This window comes from Adiantum capillus-veneris, unplaced genomic scaffold (assembly GCF_014529385.1).
Source record: "Adiantum capillus-veneris isolate H3 unplaced genomic scaffold, ASM1452938v2 Hic_scaffold_278, whole genome shotgun sequence".
Taxonomy (NCBI): Eukaryota; Viridiplantae; Streptophyta; class Polypodiopsida; order Polypodiales; family Pteridaceae; genus Adiantum; species Adiantum capillus-veneris.
In genome coordinates, this window is record NW_028221406.1 from 123,713 (window position 1) to 151,263 (window position 27,551).

Below are 27,551 nucleotides of genomic sequence, written 5' to 3' on the forward strand. Positions count from 1 at the left end.
TTGGAACCAAACTCCCATGTAAAACCTATCTTGGTAACTCCAAGTGGTGAGAAAGAATAAAGTTAAGATATGCCTTATAGGTTGGACAAGTGGTGGACCTTAGCACCCATATATTCTTAATAGATGACATAGAGTGGAAAAAATGGTGAATCTTGAACCAAACCACTCATGCTACTAGAGATAAAGGTTGGACAAGTGGTGGACCTTGAATGTAAACCCCCCATGTACAAAATATCATGGGATTGAGGTATTTCAATGGAGCCTAGCATCTTGAGACATGGTGTAGCTGCTTCTCTTCATGTTTCAATGAGTGTATCCATGGACAAATGTGGAGCATCCTTCTCTCCATGTTTCAATGGACCCTAGCTTGGACAAGTGGTGGACCTTATGATTCTCTCTATGTTTCAATAGAGTTAGCTTGGACAAGTGGTGGACCTTGAAACAAAACCCCCATGTAAAACCTATGCTGGTCACTCCAAGTGGTGAGAAAGAATAACCCTTAAGATATAGCCTTATAGGTTGGACACGTGGTGACCTTAACACCCCAAATATTCTTAATTAATGACAGAGTGAAAAAGTGTGAATCTTGAGACCAAACCACTCATGCTACTAGCGTTAATAGGTTGGACAAGTGGTGGACCTTGAATGTAAACCCCCATGTTTCAATAGAGTTAGCTTCGCCAAATGGTAGAGGATCCTTCTCTCCATGTTTCAATGGAGCCTAGCTTGGACAAGTGGTGGACCTTTGTTTCTCTCTATGTTTCAATAGAGTTAGCTTGGAGAGGTGGTGGACCTTGAGCCAAACCCCCATGTAAAACATATCATGGGACATTTCAAGTGGTGAGAAAGAATACCCTTTAAGATATACCCTTATAGGTTGGACAAGTGGTCGACCAAACAACACCCAGATCTTCTTTAACGTAATGACATAGAGTGGAAAAGTGTGAATCTTCAGACCAAACCACTCATGCTACTAGAGATAATAGGTTGGACAAGTGGTGGACCTTGAATGTAAACTCCCCATGTACAAAATAATCATGGGTTTAAGGTATTTCAATGGATCTTAGCATCTTGGAGACATGGTTCAGCTTGCTTCTCTTTCATGTTTCAATGGATCCTATCTTGACAAATGGTGGAGCATCCTTCTCTCCATGTTTCAATGGACCTAGCTTAGACAAGTGGTGGACCTTTGCTTCTCTCTATGTTTCATAGAGTTAGCTTGGACAAGTGGTGGAACTTGGAACCAAAACCCCCATGTAAAACCTATCATGGTCATTCCAAGTGGTGAGAAAGAATACCCTTTAAGATATAGCCTTATAGGTTGACAAGTGGTGGACCTTAACACCCAGATCTTCTTAATATAATGACATAGAGTAGAAAAGTGGTGATCTTGACATCAAACCACTCATGCTACTAGTGATAATAGGTTGAGACAAGTGGTGGGACCTTGAATGTTAAACCCCCCATGTACGAAATATCATGGGTTAAAGATATTCCAATGGAGCCTAGCATTTTGGAGACATGGTGCAGCTTGCTTCTCTTCATGTTTCAATCAAACCTGGCTTGGACAAATGGTGGAGCATCCTTCTCTCCATGTTTCAATGGAGCCTAGCTTGGACAAGTGGTGGACCTTTGATTCTCTCTATGTTTCAATAGAGTTAGCTTGGACAAGTGGTGGACCTTGGAACCGTACCCCTATGTAAAACCCATCATGTGCATTCCAAGTGGTGGTAAATAATACCATTTAAGATATAGCCTTATAGGTTGGACAAGTGGTGGACCTTAACACCCAGATCTTCTTAATATAATGACATAGAGTGGAAAAGTGGTGAATCTTGAGACCAAACCACTCATGCTACTAGGGATAATAGGTTGGACAAGTGGTGGACCTTGAATTTAAACCCACATATACAAAATAACATGGGTTTAAAGGTATTTCAATGGGAGCTAGCATCTCAAAGACATGGTGCATCTTGTTTTTCTCTTCATGTTTCAATGGAGCCTATTTTGGACAAATGGTGGAGCATCCTTCTCTCCATGTTTCAATGGACCCTAGATTGGACAAGTGGTGGACCTTTGCTTCTCTCTATGTTTCAATATAGTTAGCCTATATTAGACAATTAGTAGACCTCCAATCTCTCCATGTTGTCTAGAGCTAAGCTTGACAAGTGGTGGACCTTACTTTCTCCCTTCCTTAGTTTACTAGCTTAAATGATCACTATGTATACTTGCTTAGATCTAGCTTGAACAAGTGGTGGAACTGTATTCACACAAACTAATCCATTACAAAAAAGTATATGTTAAAATAACATTGGTTTTTTTTGTTTCAGGAAAGATGGCTCCAAAAAAACAGGTTGCAAGGTTGCTGTCTCAGTTGACTATACTTGCAATGATCTTAGGAAATGGTATTTGGACATACAATGGTATAGAGGGTGCACAATTTCATAAGGTGCATCTATTTATTGCCAAAAAGGATAATGACAGCTTGTTTGAAGATGTTGGACAAGTTGTGGAAGCATCTGTCTCTGTAGTTGATAGTCATCCAGAGGTGGAATGCATTGACATTCTAGTTCCAATGAATCTAGAATTTCAACTATCTCCAGGAGCATATGCATTGGAGCGCATGTCTAGAAACAAAGAAGAGACAATGTTTTCTCGAGGATGGAAGTTTGCAGAATCAAATCCAAATATCACAGCAGATCAACTTCAAAGCTCCATCATTGCCACACTACAACGAAAAAAGGTGAAAGCTTCACGACCACCATCCACAAAGAAGCAAGCAAAAGTGCAGAAAGTAGAAGCTAAGCGAACTAGCTCCATTTGGATGTAGACAAGGCATCTTATGGCATCCTCATCAACAGAGGGTTCAATGTCAAAGATGAGAATTGTGGATCCAGATGTTTTAGAAGCTGAGGCCATGAAAGGACAAGAAAAAGATACAGGTGGAATGAATAAGTACATAAATTATTTTCCTTTCCAATATATAGGGAATTTGATATCCCTATTCAAAATTGTTGGCTTGCTCCTGATCACTATAATGCACGTATTATGGATAAAAAAACACGCTGAAAGTGTGTTATTTGGATTTTCACGGAGTACGACCAAGCCTGCAGCATGTGCATATTTGATGCCTGTTCGAAATGCAAAATCAAAGAAGGGGGACTCCTTTGGCAGTAGAAGAGGTAGAGGAGCAAAAAATTAAAGATTATCATTATTGGATTCTGATGGGCAGCATTCAATCTATGCTGCAAAAGTTTTGCTTCACAATGAACAAAACAACAAAGAGATCTTTGAAAGACTGATTAGCGTGTATAAAATTTAGAAAGGCTCGCATTGTTGTGAATGCTCCTCCATTTGTTGCAACTGCTATATCTGCCATGCAAATGAGAGGCTCAGGCATTGTATGCAAGCAACCTTACAGCCAAATATTGAGACATTTACGGAGTCAATGGATCTTCGCAGGACGACCACCAAAGGCAGCAAGTGGAATTGCAGAGGGACATGCATCTCGTGCCGATGGGATGTAAGTTATTTTCTTTGTCTTTTTGATAGTGTTTAATTAACAAATCTTGCTCAATAGTTTAATTATTTTCTATTTTCTTTTCAGGGTTTTCTTCGATTGGCAAGAATGAGTGCAGCAGCAAGTTGGATTGCTAAACAGGCACACATGGTCACCTACTCTGATTTAGTTTATGATTGCTGGATAGAAAATCATTGAAAATCTAGAAGAGGAGAATAAGAAACCCCCAACAACTGTATTTAGATATCTTTGTGGCCTTGAGGAATCAGAGGTAAAGACTATTCAAGAAGAGATTAGAGATGAGAAGATTTTACTGTCAAAGAGTGCAAAGGAGGTGATGCAACTGACATGTATGATCGAATCAAGCAGTTGAAGCAAGACAAATTGATTCAAGATGCACTTCTTGAAGCTTCAACAATTTGAATGAGTCTTCACCATGTAAAGACTGGGAGGAGGTGGTCAAAATGTATAACATCAATGATGTGTTTATAAAACAATTTTAATGCTATGCGAGGAATGGATCAGATCTAGTTTGACGCGTGAAACAAAGAAAATGGCTTTTCAGATGGAGCAATAAAATACATGCAATGGCAATTCACCTTCAAAAGGAGAAAACTGAGCCTAGAGATTTGCCATGGTCAATCTATGTGGTGAGCCTACAAATGGAAGGCAATCTCTACTTGATGCGCCACTTCAATAATAAAGTGCCTATTGGCTTATGTGTTTTAGATATGACAAAAAACGTTGGAGGCAATTTGAAGTGGAGTGAGGAGACATTTAACAATGCTTTGGATGGGATCTTGGCTATTGCTGGAGGGTCAACAGATCCTGGATTTGTCTTTCTTGCATTTGTGGATTTCACTAACTTCACAAAATTGCAATGTGCCTTTCACGCCATGGGAGATAATTTGAGCTACCATTGTTGTGGTGGCATTGCATCACTTTCCATCAGCTCCTTGCAAAGGAGCAATTCAATTTCCTAACAGTTATTGCCTTCTTGGGACAAGGCAATGCATTTGAAGACCTGAGAAGAAGATCAGAGGAACATCCCATGCAATTGATTGTTCTCTTCTTCAAGTAGCAGATAACGATATGTCAGATTTGCAATATTTGGAGGCCAAAAAAAGAGCTTTGGTTCAAGCACTACATTCGTACATATTGTTTGAAGACCGCAAGCTTGTTGAATGTTTTTGGTGATGGCTCCTTGGTTGCACAAGAAGGAATACAACAGAAAAAAAGAAGTCATCTGCTTAATTGATAGTGTGGAGGAGGCAAAAAGCATGGAGACCATGCTGCTAGACTTTGTTAAGTCTCATGAAGATATAGAAAAATGGGCTGGACTTCAACAATCCACTTCGCAATCAGGCGACATTGTGCCTGTTACAGAGGAGTGCTCTCCACAAAGAGAAGAAGAACAACAACAACACCATCCTGAGTCAATGGAGGACTTTTTGGAAATGGAGACACGTATGTTTTGAGTTTCTTGTGCATGTTAGTGTTTCTTGTTACTGATTTGATACTCTTAATGTTAGATTTTGCTTTATATAGTATTGATTGAGCTTGTATTTTTTATCTCAAGCATTCAAGGTTTGAATGTAAATAGTAAATTACTTGAGTTTTTGAATGGTGGAATCTGTAGACTAAAACTAAAACATTTAATACTCACAAAGACTTAATTACTTAAGAGCTTGAACTCAATAAGTTTTGGACCTTTTATCAATACCCCCTTGATATGATACATTAGATCGTAGCATGGTTAAATGGTGATGCTTCATAAATTGAACCTAGCTTAGACAGGTGCCTGGAGCCTAAATTTAAAAAAACTAACCTTGCTAGAAGGGAGCTTATGTTTGGACTTTGAGAGAAATACATAAGTAATACAATTAGAGCATAGATTAGACATGTGGTGGTGGCCGGCCTTAGAGAGCAAAACCAATCTTAATGAGCTTGGAAAGGTATTTAAGTACTGCAATTTACTTAGTTTTAGTACTCATTAAATGCATAGCTTGACAAAAGGTGGACCTTACATGGATCCTAATTTCAAGAGGTGTGGTAGACCTTCAAAACAAGCTCATATAGCTTGGACATGTGGTAGACCTTGCATGAAGACTAGTTTAGACAAGTGTGGTACACCTTGTAACCAACACCCATTTGTTATATTAGCTTGGACAAGTGTGGACCTTGCTTTTATGTTTCAATGGAGCATATTTTGGACAGGTGGTAGACCTTGTTTCTCTCCATGCTTCAATGGAGAGAAACTTTAGCTTGGACAAGTGGTGGACCTTGTTTTTATGTTTTAAAGGAGCATATTTCGGACAGTGGTAGACATAGTTTCTCTCCATGGTTCAATGGAACCCACCTCAGACAAGTGAAGTACCTTGAAACCAAACCCCATAATACAACCTACTAAATAGGTTGGAAAATTGGTAGGATATGAAACCATCCATGATAGAGCATAGTATAGTGTGAAAACGTAGTGGTCCCTTATATCAATTACCCATGCATAGCTTTGAACAAGTGGTGGACCTTGATTCTCTCTATGTTTCAATGGATCCTATCTTGGACTAGAGATATATCTTACTTAGTTCCATGCTTCAATGGATTGTAGCTTGGATAAGGAGTGGAACTTCAAACAAAACTCCACAGCATAGCATATATTAACAATTCATGGGTTTTAGAGATTGTCCTGCCTATTTTGAGAGTTGGTACACCTTTATTCTCCATTCTTCAATGGATCTGAGGTTGGACAAGCGGAGCTGGAGAAGTGGTCAACCTTAAAATGAAACCTCCCATGCTACACCCATCATAGATCGTATATGTAGTGGACCTTGAAACTCTTTTATGTCCCTAGCTTAGAGAAGCATTGCACTCTTGATTATCTCCATACAATGAAGGCAAGTTGGACAAGTGGTGGACCTTCAAACCGAATCTCTATGCAATAATAGGCAAGTGGTGGAGCTTGTTTTCTCCTTGTTTCCAATGGAGCCTAGCTTAGACAAACAATGGAGCTTGCTTCTCTCCATGTTTCAATGGATCCTAGCTTAGAAAAGTGGTGGAGCTTTGCTTCTCTCCTGTTCCAATGGACCATAGCTTAGACAAGTGGTAGACCTTGAAAAACACCCCTCGTATACAACATATTATGGGGTTTTCATGTTTCAATGGCTCCTAGCTTGGACAAATGGTAGAGCTTGCTTCTCTTTATGTTTCAATGGATCCAATCTTAGCCAAAGGGTGGACCTTGAAACAAGAATCCCCCCCCCCATGTACAACGTATTATGGGTTTTGAAAGCACTGGGAGAAAATAATAGCTTTGATAAGTGGTGGACCTTGCTTCTCTCCATGCTTCAATGGAGCCGAGGTTGGACACATGTTGGAGAGAAGATGGTTGCCCATGAAAATAAGAACCATGCATGCTATAATCAATCATATGTTGTACACATGGTGGACCTTGCAATTGTTTTATATGCCTAACTTGGACAAGTGGAGGACCCTTGATTACCTCCAGATATCAACAACAAGCCAAGTTTGGACAAGTGTAGTACCACCAAACCAGAATCTATATGCTACAATAGAGTATAGGTAGGGACACGCGATGAACCTTGATATCAAACCATCCATGCTACCAGAGATGATAGGTTTCACATGTGGTTGAACCTTGTATCAATGTTCTATGTGTAGTTTTTGACTAGTGATAGACCTTGAAACTAATCCCTCTAGGCTACAAGAAAAAAGAGATGGATGAGGAGCCTAGACTACTTTTGTTGCATCAATGCATCCCATGTTACCACATATACTATAGGGTTCTTGATAAGTGCTGGATCTTGTGTCAATGCTCCATGTCTAGCTTGGACAAGTGGTGGACCTTGGTCTCTCTATGCTTCAAATGGGCAATAGATTGGAGACACAGTGGCCTTTTTTTCCAATGATTTATTTTTTGGAAACCTTGGAGGCACCATGTAAGAGGCACAAGTCTTCCATACAATGGACCCTATTGGACTATAAAATAATGATATCTTTCTTTGATATTGTCATTATTTTATGCATAATATTTTCTTCTTTTTGCAGACACAAAGGAGTTAAGTGATATAAAATCTAGATGTATTTCACACTATGATTGGCATGAAGATCCTTTGGGACACCAACTTTTCCTATTCCCAAAGATGTAATTTTCCATATTAACGGTGTGGATTTGAAGTGTGCGACTTTCATGTATTGAAGGAGCTGGTTATGGGCTATTTGTGCATACTACCCTGGAAAGTGGTTTGACTATTCTAAACTATGGAGGGCATAAGTATAGATTTCAAGACTGGAAAAAGATATGCAAAATATTTTCCAAGAGCTTATAAATATTCTCTTCTAGAGGATCCAAACATAGAAGAAGAGGAAGATCAATCATACATTATTGGTTGTGTAGAAGAAGGAAACGTGTCGGGCTATATAAATAGTTCTCACAGTACAAATGTCTGTCCCAACGTACGCTATACATTGATCCAAAATTGCCACCTTGGCATAAATGCACCTCTTCACACATCAAGTCAGAAGAATATGGCCATGTATGCATTGAGACTATTTGTCAAGTTGAAGCAGGAGAAGAGTTGTTTGCTGACTATAACTTTACTTGACATTGTAAAGTATTGTACATGGATGGAAATCTCAAGTACATGCATCATTTTCATTTTTCATGGATGAAATCTCAAGTGAATATAACATTTGATTATTGTTTAGTTTATGCTCAACGAGAATCTAGAGTGCTCTTATGCTTTGTGTGTTGTCTAACATATTTGACTACTTGGCCATAAATCTTGATTCTACTCTAGATTTGTGATAAATCTTACCAAAATTTAATCAATGTCTAGGTTGGACAAGTGGTGGGGCTTCAAACATTACTGTCTTAAACAAGTGGAGTTATCTTACTTGAATAAGTGGTGGCCTTTGAATCCAAATCTAAGCCAAATCTCTAATTATTTTTCTTGTAGTCTAGGTTGGACATTTGGTGGACCTTGTATCCATGTTTCCTCAACAAGGGTGGCTTTTAGTTTTCACTTTAAGTACTCATCTTTAATAAAGTGTAGGATGGAAAATGTTGAGTTAGTAGATTGTATTTTAGACAAGTGTGTTTGGTGTACGAATGCTGAAAATGGTTGCAAGGATTCTAACAACGACTTTACCTCAAATAAATTTCTTACTAGGAGTTCTACATATATAAATATGGGAATAAAATTCTAGTGGTTTTGAGATACCATTTGTGTGTGTGTTTTCTTAGATTACACAAACTGGGATGGATAACGCTCCTATGGTTCAGTCAACAACTATAGAATCCATAGATTCTATGGTTTCTAAAGTGCCCAAGATGGATGATATTTCTATACTAGAGTCTAGTGTTGTGCAACTTGAGCAAGCTTCCAATAATGAGAACCAAGAAATCGATGCTTCAAAAATGCAACATACATCAAAAGAGACTGAAAAGTCCACTCACGAGCTATTGCCAATTGGTACTACGTCATGTAGCGTAGATGTTGAGAAATCCATGCTTACAATTATATTGGATTTAAAATGGTCTATTGTTGAAACGTTCCCCTCAACCATCCTCACACCACAACTCAGTGCAAATGGATTCAAAAAGATATATTATACTCAGGCCAGGTTGCATCCAATTCTTGAAGACTATTTTACAAAGGTTTAATGTTGCATTTTGTCGACAGCTACTAGGAATAATGTGTATCAAATCCTTGCAGCACTAAACAACTTAGCTGAGGATACATTGCCTTTCTTTGCAATTTGGTCGCAAGATGTTTGCTACACCGCTCAAAACTCAAAAATGTTTAGACCCGACAATCCAAAACGTTGAGGCAATGTTCAAGCTCTAGCCAAAATTGCCATGGGGTTTGAATGTGATCCACAAAGAACAGTGCTTATTGATGACTCTCCTTACAAGGGATGTATTTCACAGCAAACAATTGCATTTTTCCACCACAATTTGATGCTGAGAAGATGGTTGACAATATGCTCTTGGAGGGCTACTGCCATACTTGATTCAGCTTGATGAGAGAAGGGATGTGCGTGATTTAATTGCTTCTAATCGTTATGGACAACCTATAGTGACAAATGATAGTGAATACAAACAAATCATGGAGTATTGAAGCAAAAAATGATGTTTGGTCAGCTAAGGTGTTCTTTACAAGAAGAATACCACCTGCAAAAGGTGACAGAGATGAAACTATCATTGAAGATGCAAGTGACACAAGCCACCGCAATGAAATGAGAAGAGCCCAATACAAGAGATCTTGGCAAAGGAGCGTACACCCATTGAAAGCATGAAGGACGTCACAATTGACCACTTTAGCTAGGCAATTGGGTTGTAACACAAAAGGAGTTTTGAAGGCAACCACAGCAAAGGCTTATATAAATAAGGTGAAAGCTGAGAACAATCTTCTAAGGCTGGATAGAAAGCAACCCTAAGGTACTAGTGACATGTCATATATTCTTGATACACATGCTTGAACACTCATGTGCATGGTATCTAACAAATCTTTCTTTTTATTCCTTCTTGCAGGATCTTACAAAGGATACTACTAGATGGAGCTCAATCAATAGAGATTTTGATATTTTTTTGCTCAAAATAATGAAGCAGTCACCTACATTTTTTGTTTATCAATTTCTTGAGAGACTTTTTTTTAGTTTGTAATCATCAAATGAAATGAAAAGTATCCGTCTTATTAAGATTGTTGATCTTTTCTTGTTCAAACCTTTTCAATTGTGATTTATAGTTTTTGTTAGCATGAGATTGTGCTTTTTTAGTTTGAAAAAAACTGTCAAAGATCCAAGTCTTTTGGCTTTACTTAAGTTATTAATTGTGAAAGATCCAAGTATTTTTTCTTTACTTAAGTTATTGATTGCCTATGTAATAGTCCTTAAAACAATATCGGATGGCTTTCTTGCTCCCATGTCTCACATTGGTCTTTAGGTAAGACAAGTGGTGACCTTGAAAGTATGGTCTCATATCTCGATCAAGTGAAGAGACATGAAGCTTAAATATCACTACTATGTAATCTAGTGTTAAACTCCATCGAGACAAAGACTAGATAGCCAAATTGCAGTCGAGTTTAAGTGAAAAATCCATTTGAGCTAAGATAAAAACTTATAGTGCCTCATTTTTCTAGGATTCTACCCCATCAAGGAAGTTATAATCTAGCACAAACCAATTAAGACTCTTTTGGAGCCTAGATAGGACAATCGTGGAACTTATGAAACTTATTATTGAGTTAGAGTCTAGTTTTAGATAAGCAAAAGATCTTCAAACCAGCACTTGTCTTACTATTCAATATTCAAAGTCCCTTGAGGCTAACAAATACATACCCACTTGTAACCTAACTAATGAGTAATTATATAGATCTAAGCAAGTATATATAATGAGTCTTCAAACTAATAATCCAAGGGAAGAGAGTAGCAAGGTCCACTACTTGTCCAAGCTCAGCTCTAGACAAACATAGAAAGATGCTAGTTCTACTAATTGTCTAATTATAGGCATGGAGAAATGATAGAAGGTTGACCACTTGTCCCCTATCATCTCTAGTAAGATGGGAGGTTTGGCTTAAGATTCACCATGTAACCAACCTATACATCATTGTATTATGAAGAGTAAAAAAGCAAAGCTCCACCACTTGTCCAAGATAGTTCTAAAATCCACATGGAGATAAGCAAGCTCCACCATTGTCGAATCTCTCTTCCATTAAAACATGAAAAAACTCATCTATGTTGTACAGGGGGACTTTTTTCCAAGGTCCACCACTTGTCCAAGCTAGGATCCCTAGTAGCACGAGTGGTTTGGTCCTCAAGATACACCACTTGTACACTCTATGTCATTATATTAAGAAGAACTATGTATTAAGGTCCACCACTTGTCCAACCTATAAGGTTATATCTTAAATGGTATCCTTTCTCTCACCACTTGAAATGCCCATGAGATGTTTTACACGGGGGTTTCATTCCAAGTCCACCACTTGTCCAAGCTAACTCTATTCAAACATAGAGAGAAGCAAAGGTCCACCACTTGTCCAAGCTAACTCTATTCAAACATAGAGAGAAGCAAAGGTTCACCACTTGTCAAAGCTAGGCTTCGTTGAAGTATGGAGAGAAGTAACCTCCATCATTTTTCCAAGATAGTGTGCCATTCAAACATGGAAAGAATCAAGATCTACACATGTCTCCGAGATTCTAGGCTCCATTGAAACACCCTAAAACCATGATATTTTGTACATGGGTGTTTGCATTCAAGGTCTAACCACTTCTCTAACGAATTATCACCTAATTTTTATACTAGTAGCATGAGTGATTTGGTCTTAAGATTCACCACTTATCCACTCTATGTCATTATATTAAGAATAACTGGGTGTTAAGGTCCACCACTAGTCCAACCTATAAGGGTATATCTTAAATGGTATCCTTCACCACTTATCAAGGTCCATCACCACTTTTCCAACCTATAAGGTTATATCTTGAATGATATTTTTCCTCATCACTTGTAATGTCCATGCTATGTTTTTACAAAGGGGTTTTGTTCCAAGACCCACCACTTGTCCAAGCTAACTCCATCCACCACTTGTCCAAGATAGGCTCCATTGAAACATGGAGAGAAGGATGATCCAACCATTTCTCCAAGATAGGTTCCATTGAAACATTGAGAGAAGCAATCTCCACCATGTCTCCAAGCTAGGCTCCATTGAAATACCCTAAACCCATAATTTTGTACATGAGGGGTTTACATTCAAGGTCCACCACTTGTCCAACCTATTATCCCTAGTAGCAAGAGTGGTTTGGTCTCAAGATTCACCACTTGTACACTCTATGTCATTATATTAAGAAGAAATATGTGTTAAAGTCCACCACTTGTCCAGCCTATAAGGTATATTTTAAATAGTATCCTTTCTCACCACTTGAAATGCCCATGATATGTTTTACATGGGGTTTCATTCCAAGGTCCACCACTTGTCCAAGCTAACTCTTATAAAACATATAGAGAAAGAAAGGTCCACCACTTGTCCAAGCTAGGCTCATTGAAACATAGAGAGAAGGAACCTCCACTGTTTCTCCTAGATAGGCTCCATTGAAACATGGAGAGAAATAAGCTCCACTAAAAGACTTGATTTCAGTGTTTTAGTAATAAATTTTGTTTTCTAGGAAGTTTTGTCATTTAAAGTTAGTCCACTGTGTAGAAGATGTGTGGATTGTTTTCGTCCATAAAATTTTTTGATCCAAGGCACTGGGTTTTGAAGGCGTTAACATTCAAGTGATGTATCGATGAAGCCTGCGTTATAAGGAACAAACTTTGGTCTTGAGTCATTAGTGATTTGGTTTGATGCTCGTTGAAGGCCAAAGATTAAGAAAAAAAGTTGGATTTGCCGTTTTTGCATCGTTTTTGTAGAAAAAGCTGTTTCAGGTTGAATTTCAGCAAATCGGTAGCATGCTATGGAAATTTTCCATCACATAGCCGCGAAGAGCCAGCAGAGCAACAAGATTGTAAGAACGGACTTGCTGTTTTGGCTCCGATTGGGAGTTATGTTCAGTTGAAGACTATCTACGGATCGCTTCACGATCACGTTTTTTTAACCTCACCGCAGGTAAATTGGCGCGCATGAGTCGACAGCGCCAGAAAAGCTGCGAGTCGCAGAGTCGAGTGCGAAGTGAATTGAGACGCTGCACAAGCGAATTGAAGCAACACAACGGATGCGCCCATATATCAAGCTCCTCTGTTGTATCAAACACTATCAATACAAAGCTCCTTGCTGCTCTATTATTCGGTTCCAATCCACCATGTCTCCAAGTTGCTAGCTCCATTGAAATACCCAATACCCATAATTTTTGTACATGGGGGTTTACATTCAAGGTTCACCACTTGTCCAACCTATTATCCCTAGTAGGTTTGGTCTCATGATTCACCACTTGTCCACTCTATGTCATTATATTAAGAGGAATTAGGTGTTAAGGTCCACCACTTGTCTAACCTATAATGTTATAGCTTGAATGGTATTTTTTCTCACCACTTGTAATGCCCATGACATGATTTACATGGGGGTTTTGTTCCAAGGTACACCACTTATCCAAGATAAATCTATTGAAACATAGAGAGAAACAAAGGTCCACCACTTTTCCAAGCTAGGCTGCATTGAAACATGGACCTTAATACCAAATTATTTCTAGTAGCATGAGTGATATTTTGTACATGGGGCGTTTACATTCAAGGTCCACCACTTGTCCAACCTATTTCCCTAGTAGGTTTGGTCCCAATTTCACCACTTATCCACTCTATGTCATTATATTAAGAATAATTGGGTGTTAAGGTCCACCACTTGTCCAACCTATAAGGTTATATATTGAATGGTATTTTTTCTCACCACTTGTAATGCCCATGATATGTTTTACATGGGGTTTTTGTTCCAAGGTCCACCACTTGTCCAATCTAGGCTCCATTGAAACATGGAGAGAATGATGCTGCACCATTTATCCAAGATAGGCTGCATTGAAACATGGAGAGAAGCAAGCTTTACCATGTTTCCAAGCTAGGATCCATTGAAACACTCTAGGGGGTTTTATTTCAAGGCCCACCACTTGTTTAACCTATTATCCCTAGTAGCATGAGTGGTTTGGTTTCAAGATTCACCACTTGTACACTCTATGTCATTATATTGTGTTAAAGTCCACCACTTGTCCAACCTATAAGGTTATATCTTAAATGGTATCCTTTCTCGCCACTTGAAATGCCCATGATATGTTTTACATGGGAGTTTCATTCCAAGATCCACCACTTGTCCAAGCTAACCATATTCAAACATAGAGAGAAACAAAGGTCCACGACTTGTCCAAGCTAGGCTCCATTGAAACATGGAGAGAAGGAACCTCCACCATTTCTCCTAGATAGGCTCCATTAAAACATGGAGAGAAGTAAGTTCCACCATGTCTCCAAGATGCTAGGCTCCATTGAAATACGCAAAACCCATGATATTTTGTACATGGGTGATTTACATTCAAGGTCAACCATTTCTCCAACCTATTATCCCTAGTAGGTTTGGTCTCACAATTCACCACTTTTCCACTATATGTCATTATAATAAGAGGAATTGGGTGCTAAGGTCCACCACTTGTCCAGCCTATAAGGTTATACCTTGAATGGTATTTTTTCTCACCACTTGTAATGCCCATGACATGCTTTACATGGGGGTTTTGTTCCAAGGTTCACCACTTGTCCAAGAAAATTCTATTGAAACATAGAGAGAAACAAAGGTCCACCACTTTTCCAAGCTAGGCTCCATTGAAACATGGACCTTAATACCAAATTATTCCTAGTAGCATGAGTAATATTTTGTACATGGGGGGTTTGCATTCAAGGTCCACCACTTGTCCAACGTACTTTTCCTAGTAGGTTTGGTCGCAAGATTCACCACTTGTCCACTCTATGTCATTATATTAATAATAATTGGGTGTTAAGGTCCACCACTTTTCCAACCTATAAGGTTATATATTGAATGGTATTTTTTCTCACCACTTGTAATGTCCATGATATGTTTTACATGGGGATTTTGTTCCAAGGTCCACCACTTGTCCAAGCTAGATCTGTTCAAACATAGAGAGAAACAAACATGCACCACTTGTCCAAGGTAGGCTCCATTGAAACATGGAGAGAATGATGCTCCACCATTTATCCAAGATAGACTCCATTGAAACATGGAGAGAAGTAAGCTCCACCATGTTTCCAAGATGCTAGAGTCCATTGAAATACCCAAAACCCCTGATACTTTGTACATGGGGGGTTTACATTCAAGGTCCACCACTTGTCCAACCTATTATCCCTAGTAGCATGAGTGGCTTGGTCTCAGGATTCACCACTTGTCCACTCTATATCATTATATTAAGAAAAATTGGGTTTCCATATCTAAATGGATCTTTGCTTGGATAAGTGGTAGACCTTGAGACCTAAATACCCATTCTACACTAGAGCATTGGTTAAGCCTTATACACTTCAAGCATACCTTTAACAACAAGTAGTAGTTATTAGTTGACTTAAATCTAGTTGAACTCCATGGTATTGAGACTAAGAGAGAGTGTAGCATAAAAAAGAGTCAGGATTTTAATTTGACTTTCTTTCTATTAATGAGTAGATCATAGATGGATTTTGGTATCTAATAAAACCTTAGGGTAGACAATGTAAAAATCATGTCTATTGTTGTGTTTGCATTAAGTGTTCTTGTTCTTTAATTTCAGAACCATTACAGAAAAATGGATTGGCTATATGCTGGCATAAATTGAAGAAAACTATTGAATTACCCATCCAACCTCCTCCAAGACCTTGTCCAAGGAATGAATCACCTCCTTATCACCTACCACTTGCTTTCAAGGACATCAAAAGAGTACTTATCTTGGATCTAGAGGGGTTACTTCTCAAGACAGTTGAAATGAAACATGGAGATTCTATGCCATCTTGGGCTCAACACATGCGACTTGTGGAGGACAAAGATGAAGTTTATCATGTGGTGCGACCAGACGCACAAAGTTTTTTGGATTTTTGTGCTGAATACTTTGAGCTATGGATATGGAGTTGCTATAACTTAACAAGGGTGCAACGCATCACACAAAAGTGTTTTCCTGAGCAGTATACCAAGTTCAAGGTGTTTATGAGTAACAAAAATTGCCAAAATCCAAATATCATGTTAGGATTTACAAGGGTTTATCACAAAAATCTGAGTGATATTTGGAAGATATTTGAGGATTTGGATGCAAACAATACCTTAATTTTTGATGACACTCCATATAGGGTGATGTGGAACATGCCAGGGACATATCTTATATTTCCAAAGATGTGGAGGCAAACTTCCGAGCAACTTCAAAACTTCTTGCAGAGAACCATAATTCCATGGTTGGTAGGATGGTTGTATGCAAGAGATAAGAGAGTCTATACATATAACACAATTGTAAATCAGTATAGTGATTCTGAGACAAATTATGTCCTTGGTGTGTACTTGTCAACACGAAAGCATTGAATAAATATGGCTATAAGATGCTTTTTTTATTCTAGTGTGTATCTTTCAACATTTGTATAATTTGATATAGTCTTTTTTTTTTTTATAAAAGGTGTGTCAATTTTATGAACACTTGAATGGAGTGCACCCTACTCTAAGGGGACTTCAATGTACTATTGGAGTGCATCCTATTGTAAGGGGACTCTGATGTATTGCTAGAGTGCACCCAAATTTTTGGGGACTCATTTTTTATTTGATTGGGGCCTATGTTGGGTCATATAGTAAAAGAAATTCATTTTTTGTCAATTCATATCGAGGTTGCATTTATTTGGAACTATGAAAGAATTGATGTTTGATGTCAAAATAAAACTTGTAAGTGTGGATCAGAGAATTCATGGACTTTAAATATGTGAGAGGGATCTTTTTCTTGGGCACAAATGTTTGCTTCAAGAATTTTGTCATTACATACTTTATGTGAAAGAGTTTTAGAACCTAAAAGACTTTGAAAACAAAACTATGGAATCTAAGTGCATGTATTCTTGAATGGCTTGAAAGTTGATGTATACATGCATGTCGCCTTGATGAAGATTTAGATCTGACAAGATGGAAAGATATAATTCTTGGACGTTACCTTTGTCAATTTGGTAATAACATATTTAACTTTCTTTTAATATGGGTGGAAAATATATTATTATGTGCATTTGGAAAATATATTATTATTTGCATATTTAACTTTCTTTTAATATGGGTGGAAAATATATTATTATGTGCATTTGGAACCTAATTGCTTGACCTTCAAACCAAGATTCCTATGTTATTTTTTCATATACTTTTTTATACTGAATTAAGATTGTGGATGCAAGGTCCACCACTTGTTCAAGCTAGATCTAAGAAAGTATATATACTGAGTCTTCAAACTAGTAAACCAAGGGGAGAGAGAAGCAGGGTCCATCACTTGTCCAAGCTCATCTCTAGACAACATAGAGAGATGTTATGTCTACTAATTGTCCAATATAGTCATGGAGAAATGATAGAAGGTTGATCCACTTGTCCAACCTATCATCTCTAGTAAAATGGGAGGTTTGGCCTTAAGATTCACCATGTAACCAACATATACTTCATTGTATTATGAAGAGTAGAAAAGAAAAGCTCCACCACTTGTCTAAGGTAGTTCCAAAATCAACATGGAGAGAAGAAAGCTTCACCATTTGTCCAAGATAGGCTCCATTAAAACATGGAAAACCTCATATATGTTGTACATGGAAGCTTTTTTCCAAGGTCCACCACTTGTCCAAGCTAGGATCCATTAAAACATGGATAGAAACAAGGCTCCACAACTCGTCCAACCTTTATAGCTGCAAAGTGTACCGGTTGTCTAAACTAGGCATGGGAAAATAATAGAAGGTCCACCACTTATCCAATATATTATCTCTAATAGCATGGGAGGTTTGGTCTCAAGATTTAGGAATTGGCTGACCTGTATTTCATTGTATTATGATGAATTTGGTTTTAAAGTCAACTACTTATCCAAGCTATAAGTTTATATCTTGAATGGTATTCCTTCCCATCACTTAGAAAACCAATGATATGTTGTACATGGGAGGGTTTGTTACAAGGTCCACCACTTGTCCAAGCTAGTTTCATTGAAACATGGATGAAGACAAGCTCCACCATTTGTTAAAGCTAGACTCCATTGAAATCTAGAAAATCCATTCTATGTTGTACATGGGGTTTTTGTTTTAAGGTCCAACACTTGTCCAAGCTAAGATCCATTGAAACATGGAGTAGAGAAACACTCCACCACTTGTCCAAGCTAGGCAACATTGATAGTAGTTGGTTTATTTTGAAGATCCACCACGTGTCTAAGCTAACTCTATTGAAACATAGAGAGAAGCAAAGGTCCACCAACTGTTCAAGCTAGGCTCCATTGAAACATGGACAGAAGCAAGCTCCACCATTTCTCCAAGATAGACTCCATTGAAACATGGAGAGAATCAAAGGTCCACCATTTCTCCAAGCCAAGATCTAGTTGTCCAACCTATAAGGTTATATCTTAAATGGTAATCTTTCTAATCACTTGGAATACCCATGATATGTTTTACATGGGGGTTTTGTTCCAAGATCACCACTTGTCCAAGCTAACTCTATTGAAACATAGAGAGAAGCAAAGGTCCACCACTTGTCCAAGCTAGTCTCCATTGAAACAAGGAGAGAAGAAAGCTCCATCATTTCTCCAAGATAGGCTAGCATGGATAAGTGCACCTTGAAACCAACCTTCCTATGAGGCAATAGAGCATATGCTACATATTTTATGTATGCCCCATGCCTCAAATTAAGAAGTTATAGATTAGAAGTGGACCTTGCTTAAATGTCACATGCAATAAATTAAGGAAAAATAGCCAAGTGGATTGTATTCCTCAATGGATCCTTGCTTTCACAAGTTGTGAACCTTGAGTCACTTTTACATTAACTTGGACAAGTGGTGGACCTAGAAACCAAGCTCTCCATGTTGAGATAAGTTGTAGGTAGGACATTAGAACATAGACAACGATAATGGATGCAATATACTCCTCTCCTAATAATCCAATTGATTGAAACCATGATATTTTAGTTGTTTTCATTGTGTATTGTATGTGCATAAAGTGGAATGAGACCTTAAGAAAACTCAAATTTTTGACAAAATCTCTATATTTTATACATGATATATTGAAAGTTGTCCAACCTGGGAATTGGGATTTTCCCACTTTACCTAATATGGTCTTTAAGTATATAAGTAGCATACATGATGACCTCACATTAGCCAAAACAAATGTGGAAAACCTTGACTCTTGACCATGCATCATGCCATCTCTATAAGAGACCTCTTTTTCCTTTCAACAAACCCATTTTGTTGAGATGTATACAACACTTTACATTTGTTACAGCTTTGAGACTCATGAGACATGAGCCATATACTCCCCCCTTTCGATATAAGCAAAGGGTGCCCATAGTATATTTAGAGACATTTTTCGCCATAACCAAAAATTTCTTGAATCACATAAACACTTAGGACTTCGATATAAGAGGATACATCCATGCATGCATAGAGTAATTATCAATGAAAGTCACGAAGTAAAGGAAATTTCCCAAGGACGGAGTTTGCATACGTCCAGAAAGATCACTATGTAGTATACATAGCAATCTGCTTGTAGACCTTTGGAAACTTTGAATGTTGCATCTTACCCAAATTAAAGCCTTCACAAACATGCTTCATAGGTGCTTTAAGAGGTGGCAAAGAAGGAACCATATCAATCTTGAGGCAGTCCCTCATGGAAATACAATCACTTATGCCAACAATGCATCTTATCCTGTTAAGGGAGTTGGAAAGATTGTATTGACTACTATGAAAGGAAATTCTTTCAGACTTGTTGATGCATTTTTTGTACCTAGAATAAAAGTGAACCTTTTTTCTGTATCTACACTTGGTAGACTTAGTCTTGTTGTGAAATTTGTGGATAATAGATATACAGTTTATGATCTCAAATTTGATGCAGGAAATTTTTGCATCTGGCATTTTATGTCGTGGGATGTATAAGCTAACATTTTATGACAAGTGTGGGGAAACGTTTTCAAGAGCAATTGTGGATTCAAAGACTATTTTATAAGCAAAACATTGGCATGCATGTTTTGGGCATCTGAATTTTGCCAGTTTGTTGCATTTGTAGAAATATAATAAGTCACGATGTAAGGTAATGTCTTTCTAGCACCACTATCAACGTACCACACATGAGAATATGTAGCAATTGACATACATGCATTATGTAGAGATGGATCATAACTCCACTTTGCTCTAAATTCCCACTTTGCATCTATATCAGCATCACAATCGTCTATCACGGAAGATTCTACAATAGTTTTATTTGTAGTGGAACCAACCTCTTTCTTCTAATCCTCTTTGCCTTCAATTTATGACACTACTTCATCAAGTGATCATTGCCCTTGCAATAATGTCAACACGTCTTCTTTTTGTTGAGAAGACAAAGAAAGATCATAAGAAAAGAGAGATGATGCACAGAGATTCCAACCCCAAAAGTGTGTAGAATATGCACACAAGATGGTATATATATAGAGGGGACCCATGGCTATAGTCTCGCTAAAACAAGGGTCTTTAATTGTGGATGAAAAAACCCTTAGGGACTGAAGGGAAAAACCCAAAACCCTATATATACCCACCGTTATATTAATATATTGTTCAAATTACAAAAACGGTTTATAACACTACAAGAGGTACTTCACATTAGTGACGCTCGCAGTGCGACGCTCAAAAGTGAAAATCCACGGCGTCGCTATGAGCGTCGCTATTTTCTTTTCTGCATAGTGATGCCTATAGCCACGCCCATAGCGACGCTGAGAGGGGTAAAACATGAATCGAGAGCTCCAAAAACTCAAATCTTAGATTTGAGTTTTTGGCGCTCAAGTGAAAGAGGTAACCCGCTCTCTCCCTCTCTCTCTCTTCCCCCCCCCCCCCCCCCCCCCCCCCCTCTCTCTCTCACACACACACACATTGTGTCTTTGAAAGAGAGAGAGAGAGAGAGAGAGAGAGAGAGAGAGAGAGAGAGAGAGAGAGAGAGATCACATGCATAAACAAAACACACACACACACATGCATAAACAAAGAATGCATACACACACATTGAGAGAGGAAAAGAGAGAGAGAGAGAGAGAGAGAGGACAAAACAAAGAGAAAGAGAAAGAAGGAGAGAGAGAGAGAGAGAGAGAGTAAAAAACCAAAGAGAGAAAGAGGGGGAGAAGAAGAAAAGAGACAGGTAAGGGGAAAAAACAAAGAGAGAGAGAGAGAGAGAGAGAGAAGAATGGGGTAGCGGGTTCCACTGTTCTGCAGGGTCCTCTGTTCTACCATCAGCCTCGCCGTGTTACTGCTGCAGCTCCCAGCCCTCGAAGCAGAGTCTCGCCTTCATCCTTTCAAGTCTCTTCTTGACCCTTGACGCATGTCCCTCCCCGAAGCGTTCCTCCTAAACCCTAATGGTGAAGCATCTTCTTTTGTGTTGAGTGGTGAGAATGTCCCGTTTGACCCCTTAGCGATGTCCATTGCTCTTAAAGACTCTCTCACTGCTGACCCATCTATCAAAGGACAACATAAGGTATCTCTGAACTCTTCTAAAGTCTGGAATCAGGTCACCATCTTTCAAACAAGGGTTGTAGTTCTTTACTTTACTGGAAATCTCCCAAGCATTGGGGAGGTTGCAGGCTTCATTGACCATGGCTTTAAGAGAATAGTGGTGGAAAAAATCTTTTATTCTGGTTCTGGCTTATTTGAGGTGCTCTTCTTCAAGGCCGAGGATCAAAAATCCTTTCTTTCATCTTCTACTGTGATCCTCTGTGGGCAAGTAGTCCATGTGTTGCAATGGCAGCCAATCACGACCATCAAGGAGGAGTTATTGAGTAAATTCCCTGTGTGGGTAGAACTGGTAGATCTCCCCTCATACTTGTGGCCTTATATCTTTGAAATAGTGGTCTCCTTAGGGAAGGTTCTATTTAGCCCGACTATTAACTGCCCTAATAGTAATAAAGCTTGCATTTTGTGGGAGACTGACAGAGAATTTCCATCCACTTTGGAAATAGAACTAGAAGAAGTAGGCAATGTGGTCTTGTACCTTAAATGGGGGAATTTAGCAGACTCTTGTTTCCATTGTGGAAAATTAGGCCATTTCTCCAAAAACTGTCCAACATTGAAAGAAGGCACAGTAGAGCTGATCCCTTCCTATCCAGGGAGCAAGAACTTGATACCTAGGAGCCAAATTTTTGGCAAACCCATGGGTAAACCTACTACCCCTCCTGTACCAACTCCATCTCAGACGGTGGTTCCTTTGGCTGGTTCCAAAACCCCCTCTTATGCTAGATTGCCTGGGTCACTCATCAATTCTAGAAGTACCTCTTCCTCAAAAGGTCCTAGAGGAGGGGACAAAGGGAAAAGAACTGTTGATTATGAAGGATTTCAGGCTCCCCCTGCCAGGAAGACCTTCAAACCAAGAAATTTGGCCTCTGTATACACCTCTTCTAATGTCTATGACATCTTGCAAGACATGCCCTCTCCAGAAACCCTAGAGGCTGTTGAAGTTATGGTGAAGGATTATCATCAAAAGAGGACTACAGATCCTCCTAAAGCTAATTTGGAAGTGAATATGCAGGAAGTAGAAGAGGATACTCAGATTGTTGTTAATACCCCTCAATGATTGTCACAACCTTCAATGTTAAAGGGATCAAGGATCCCTCTAAAATCCTATCCTTCAATGCTTGGCTGCTAAGGAATAATGTTGATGTAGGCTGTTTTCAAGAGCACACATTTCTTGAAAGAGCTGGTAAGATTTTCTTTTACAAAGGCTACTGTATGTTCTATGGAGGGCAACCTGGTGGCTATTCAGGTGTCCTGACATGCATTAACGAGTTGTTGTTCTGTTAGGGATCTTTTGAGTGGTAGTGAGTGAGGTGAGGAATTCAAGTAAATTCCTTGTGTTGTGTTGAGTTGTCTGGGTGTGTGAGTGTGCGCACGACATCTTTTGCTCCATGAACGTCTCGATATGTTTCTTGAGTTGATATTGTTTACAGGATGAAAGTCACATCAAGAAGTGTATATAGAGGTGCAAAGATATACAAGCTGATCAAAGATATTGAAGGTTTTGAAAGATATGCATCAATTCAATTGTATAGTAAAAACCCTTGAATGGGCACATTGTAAAACAGCAGTGATGTAGCTCCTTTGAACATTGTAAATGTATATTTAAAATATTTTAATATAACGATGGGTATATATAGAGCTGTGGATTATTCCCTTGAGCCCCCAAGGGTTTTTTCATCCATAGTTAGGGACCTTCATTTTAGTGGGGTTGTTGAGATATATATAGTATCTCTATATATAGCACCTTAGTTCCATGTATATAAACACATCTCGTGTTTTAGTAGACACACTTTGGGGTTTGCATATGATGGTGTCTCCCTCCAGTTCAACATGTTGAGCTATATAGTATCTCTATATATAGCACCCTGGTTCCCTCTATATAAACACATCTCATGTGATCAGTAGACACACTTTGGGGTTTGCATATGATGGTGTCTCCTCTCTCTCTTCTCATCTACCTGTGCTCTCTCCCTCCGGTTCAACATGGTATCAGAGCACTACGGAGAGCATGACTATAAAAGAGTTTCAAAGATAACCACAATCGAGGTTTTGGCATATACAACAACCATGAAGAGGAGATGCTTGATCTTAGCAAGATAAGTCTTTGCTTATACAAATTATTTTTTGAATATTACAGTTGAAATTGTGTGGGATTCACAAAGCTCAACTTCGTATATGTTGTTGAAGGTTGCCTATTTAGCGTCTGCTTGTGTAGCTACAGGAAGAAGAGACTTATGTGGACACATGCAGAATAGATGATTGAGAAGTAGCAAGTAATCACTCCTAGCATGTGCTTCTAGAAGGCTAGGGTGCAGGCGGTCCCACTCCTCATCATGCACGGAAAGGATTGTAGTGCCATGTTGCTTTTCTGGGAAAGAGAGAGCGGTTGTGGTGTTATATGTATGCGACCAGTAACGTCGGCACTTAAGCGGCTATAACCACTTTAACAAGAAAAAGAATCGTTGAGTCTAGGAAAGCTGGTTGGGTGCGACTGCTTAAGACATATGCATGTGTAGAAGCTCAGTGCAAGGCTTATGGAAGCCCGAATGCAAGGCTCATGATCATAGTCACTCTGTAGTAGGCCATATTGAGAAAGTAGCGAGTAGAACCAGGTTGCAATGACCTCCATGCAGACCAATAACATCAGCATACATAGCACATGCGACGACTTGCACACAACACACATCCATGTTTCGCTTGCGCAACACACAAAATTTCCCTCTCTTGCACGCAATGTTCCAATCTTCAAATATAGGTCCTTCAGTGATAAGCACGTTATCATGATCCGTATCAATAGGATAAGGCAAACAAACATGATTTCCGAGGACAACATCAGAGATTTCATTGCCTTCAATAATTAACAACATCTTTGCTTTCCACCCTAGAAATCCTTGGCCTTGGAAGGGAGCAACAGAACGCTGGCTAGAAGGAAAGCCATTGACGAGAATAGTCATAGCCATATCTGGTTGCGAGAAGACGTATAAGATAAGATCGCAGAATCTGCACACCATATATGGTGAAGGCTGCAATTGAGAATGAGAGAAATATGACGACTGTGTTCTATCAATGACAAACACAAGAAGGATGCTCAATACACATCCAAAGATGTGAGAGACGTCATTAAAAAAGAAACAGGGAAAAGGAGACGTCAATGATAAAAGAGTCCTCAAAATAGAGTGACGTGAGCCGCAAGATTGACGGCCACAATATGAATAAAGCTAAATTTGCTCAAAAAAGTTAACACCAAAATTAAAAAAACGATTGCAGACGCTTCACGAAGAAAGCTACGTCAAGCTCAATTTGCAGTAAAAACAGCATAACTTTCTGTTGTGAACTCCGATTGACGCAAACCTAGAACTCAAATCGAAGAGCTCGAGGAGACGAACAAGTTTTGGATGAAAAGTGCCATTGCGCTACGCTCCATTGCGCTTTTCTCGTTTCTCCAAATTTTGAGGAGAAGACCCCCAAAAATTGAGACGAAGTTCAGGGTGTCAAAAAACAAATAAACAAGAAAACGTAATCAATGATTTATTGTATCGATTAACAATAAACACCATACAAAACACTAATGATATTCTTCTTAACACAAAAGAACCACACTTAAGAAGAATTTGTCCTCCACAAATAAAATTTGTAGCAATTTTGAATCTTACATGCGAATCGCATACACATACTGTTTTGTCACCATGAATTGAATCGGTGCGTGATCGTTACCGCTATGATACCATGTTGAGATGTAGAGAGAGAGAGAGAGAGAGAGAGAGAGAGAGAGAGAGAGAGAGAGAGAGAGAGAGAGAGAGACAAGAGGTACACCATGTACGCTCCCAAAGACTGATTCATATTAAGGACAATATACAAATATATAGGTGAGACCAAGTTGAGTAGAGTGAGCCATATATAACTCCAACACCCCCACTCAAACAAAAGTCTCTAGATTTGGATGAAAAAACCCTTGGGGAGTTCAAGGTAAAAACCCAAGCCCCTATACAATGTGAAAATATGAACCAATGAAGATGATGTGAAAGTGAATTGTGCATCCATGTACAAATATAAAAGTGACTCAAAGATCACAATGTTCAGACGTGGAGTGTGCATAGTGCATGGTACCTATAGGATTACAATGTCATATGTACAAAGCTATTACAATGGCAAAGAAGCTAACCTAAAAAGAGTGAGGCTGAAGCAACTCCAAGCTCCGAGCGCAAGAGGATGAAACGTGACTCGTTGAGGTCTTTGGTCAGAATATCTGCAATCATCTGGTCACTTGGACAATGTTCAACCATAATGGTTCCTTTGCGTACTTCATACTTGACATAATGATAATGGACAGCAATGTGCTTTGACTTATTATGTCGAACATAGTCTTTTGCAAGACTAATAGCACTTTGGTTGTCACACCGCAAGGGTGTGCTAGAAAGAGGAGAGTGACCAATATCAACCAGCATTTGTCGAAGCCATATCAACTAACAAGCCGCAACATATTCTGACTCAGTCGTAGAAACTACAACACAACGTTGTTTCTGGCTGGTCCAAGAAACAAGACAACCATTTATAAAGAAGCAATTTCCAATGGTAGATCGCATAGATAAATGTGAGGTTTCCCAGTCTGCATCAGTGTAACCCAAAAGAGAAAGAGATTGTATAGAATTCGATGTGAGTTGTCATCGGTAGACTAAACCAAAATCTGTAGTGCCTTTCAAGTATTTCAACACACGCTTTGCTGCAGACCAATGATTAAGAGAAGGACGTGCAAGATGTTGACCAAGATAATTAGCAACAAACAGAATATCAGGACGAGTGTTCATGCCAACAAAATGAAGACATCCAATCAAGTTAGTATAAGGCTGATTTGTGACAAGGACCGCCATTGTCAGAAGTGTTCTTCGTAGAGCTCGCAAGACAAGATGTGTTGGCTGAATGTGCAGATTCCATACCAAACTTTTGAATAGTATTTGCAATAAACTTTGACTGTCGAAGGAATAAAATACCTTTTGTATGATTCCGTTGGATTTAAATGCCAAGACACGAGTGAATCTCTCCAGGATCCACCATATCAAGTGCAGAAGACAATAACTTTTCACTTGCTGAAGAAATCCTAAATCATTGGAAGCAAGGATGGTATCATCCACATAAAGAGAAAGAATCACAAAACTGCTACCTTGGCGTTTTATGTATAAGTTGGGGTCTGAAGAGCAAGACATGAATCTGACTATTCTCGTTAACGGCTTTTCTTCTGGCCAGCACTCTATTCCTCCTTTCCAAGGCCAAGGATTTCCTAGGTGGAAAGCAAAGATGTTGTTAATCCTTGAAGGCGATGAACTCTTTGATGTTGTCCTTGGAAATCGTCGCCTCAGCCTCAGCTTGTTGACGGTCCACTAGCTTTGACGATACGTTTTTTCTCCACTCTTGACCTTCCTTGGGAATCAAGGTAATTGAATATGAGTAATCAATCACCATGATGCTGTCTTTCAAGAGAAGAGGCTGAATTTTGTGGTTTTTTTATAGATATGGGTAATATGGAGGAGGAAAAATAAGACTATGTGGTCAATTTTGGAATGGAAGTGTGTGTAGGAGACATGACTTCACCATGGTTTCTCTTATTCTTCAAGGGTTAGAAGAAGGTGAGTAGGATGTAGAGAGGAGTGGTGAGAGAGGTGGGGATGATGAGTGGAGAAGTGTGTGTGAAAGTGGAAAACGATAAAGTGAAAGAGGGAGTGTGGTTGCATGGCATGGGCAAACTGGGGTCCACCAATAAAATCATAGCTCACAGCTCGTAGCCCAAAAAAATATGAAAACATTTGAGGCAAAAGTTCAGCCCACAAGCTACAACTTTTGTTTGTATCACCTT

At 38.9% G+C, this 27,551-nt stretch overlaps 2 protein-coding genes across 2 annotated transcripts; both read left to right on the plus strand.

The window, feature by feature from the left end:
• Positions 1-21,515: 21,515 nt before the first annotated feature.
• LOC147417324 (uncharacterized) lies at positions 21,516-22,186 on the plus strand. Its single transcript, XM_086507717.1, has 2 exons — positions 21,516-21,995; positions 22,124-22,186. The coding sequence occupies exons 1-2, from the start codon at positions 21,516-21,518 to the stop codon at positions 22,184-22,186; spliced, it is 543 nt and encodes a 180-aa protein (XP_086363843.1).
• Positions 22,187-22,340: 154 nt separating this feature from the next.
• Positions 22,341-22,760, plus strand: LOC147417325 (uncharacterized). Its single transcript, XM_086507716.1, has one exon. It carries the CDS (start codon positions 22,341-22,343, stop codon positions 22,758-22,760), a length of 420 nt encoding a protein of 139 aa, XP_086363842.1.
• Positions 22,761-27,551: the final 4,791 nt, after the last annotated feature.

What these genes read in the sequence shown, in the direction of transcription:
- LOC147417324 (XM_086507717.1), top strand. Translation starts at nt 21,516, where the DNA reads ATGTCCCTCCCCGAAGCGTTCCTCCTAAACCCTAATGGTGAAGCATCT. An exon ending in TCCCTGTGTGGGTAGAACTG is followed by an intron (nt 21,996 to 22,123) that starts GTAGATCTCCCC and finishes GGAGACTGACAG; the next exon opens with AGAATTTCCATCCACTTTGG.
- LOC147417325 (XM_086507716.1), top strand. Translation starts at nt 22,341, where the DNA reads ATGGGTAAACCTACTACCCCTCCTGTACCAACTCCATCTCAGACGGTG.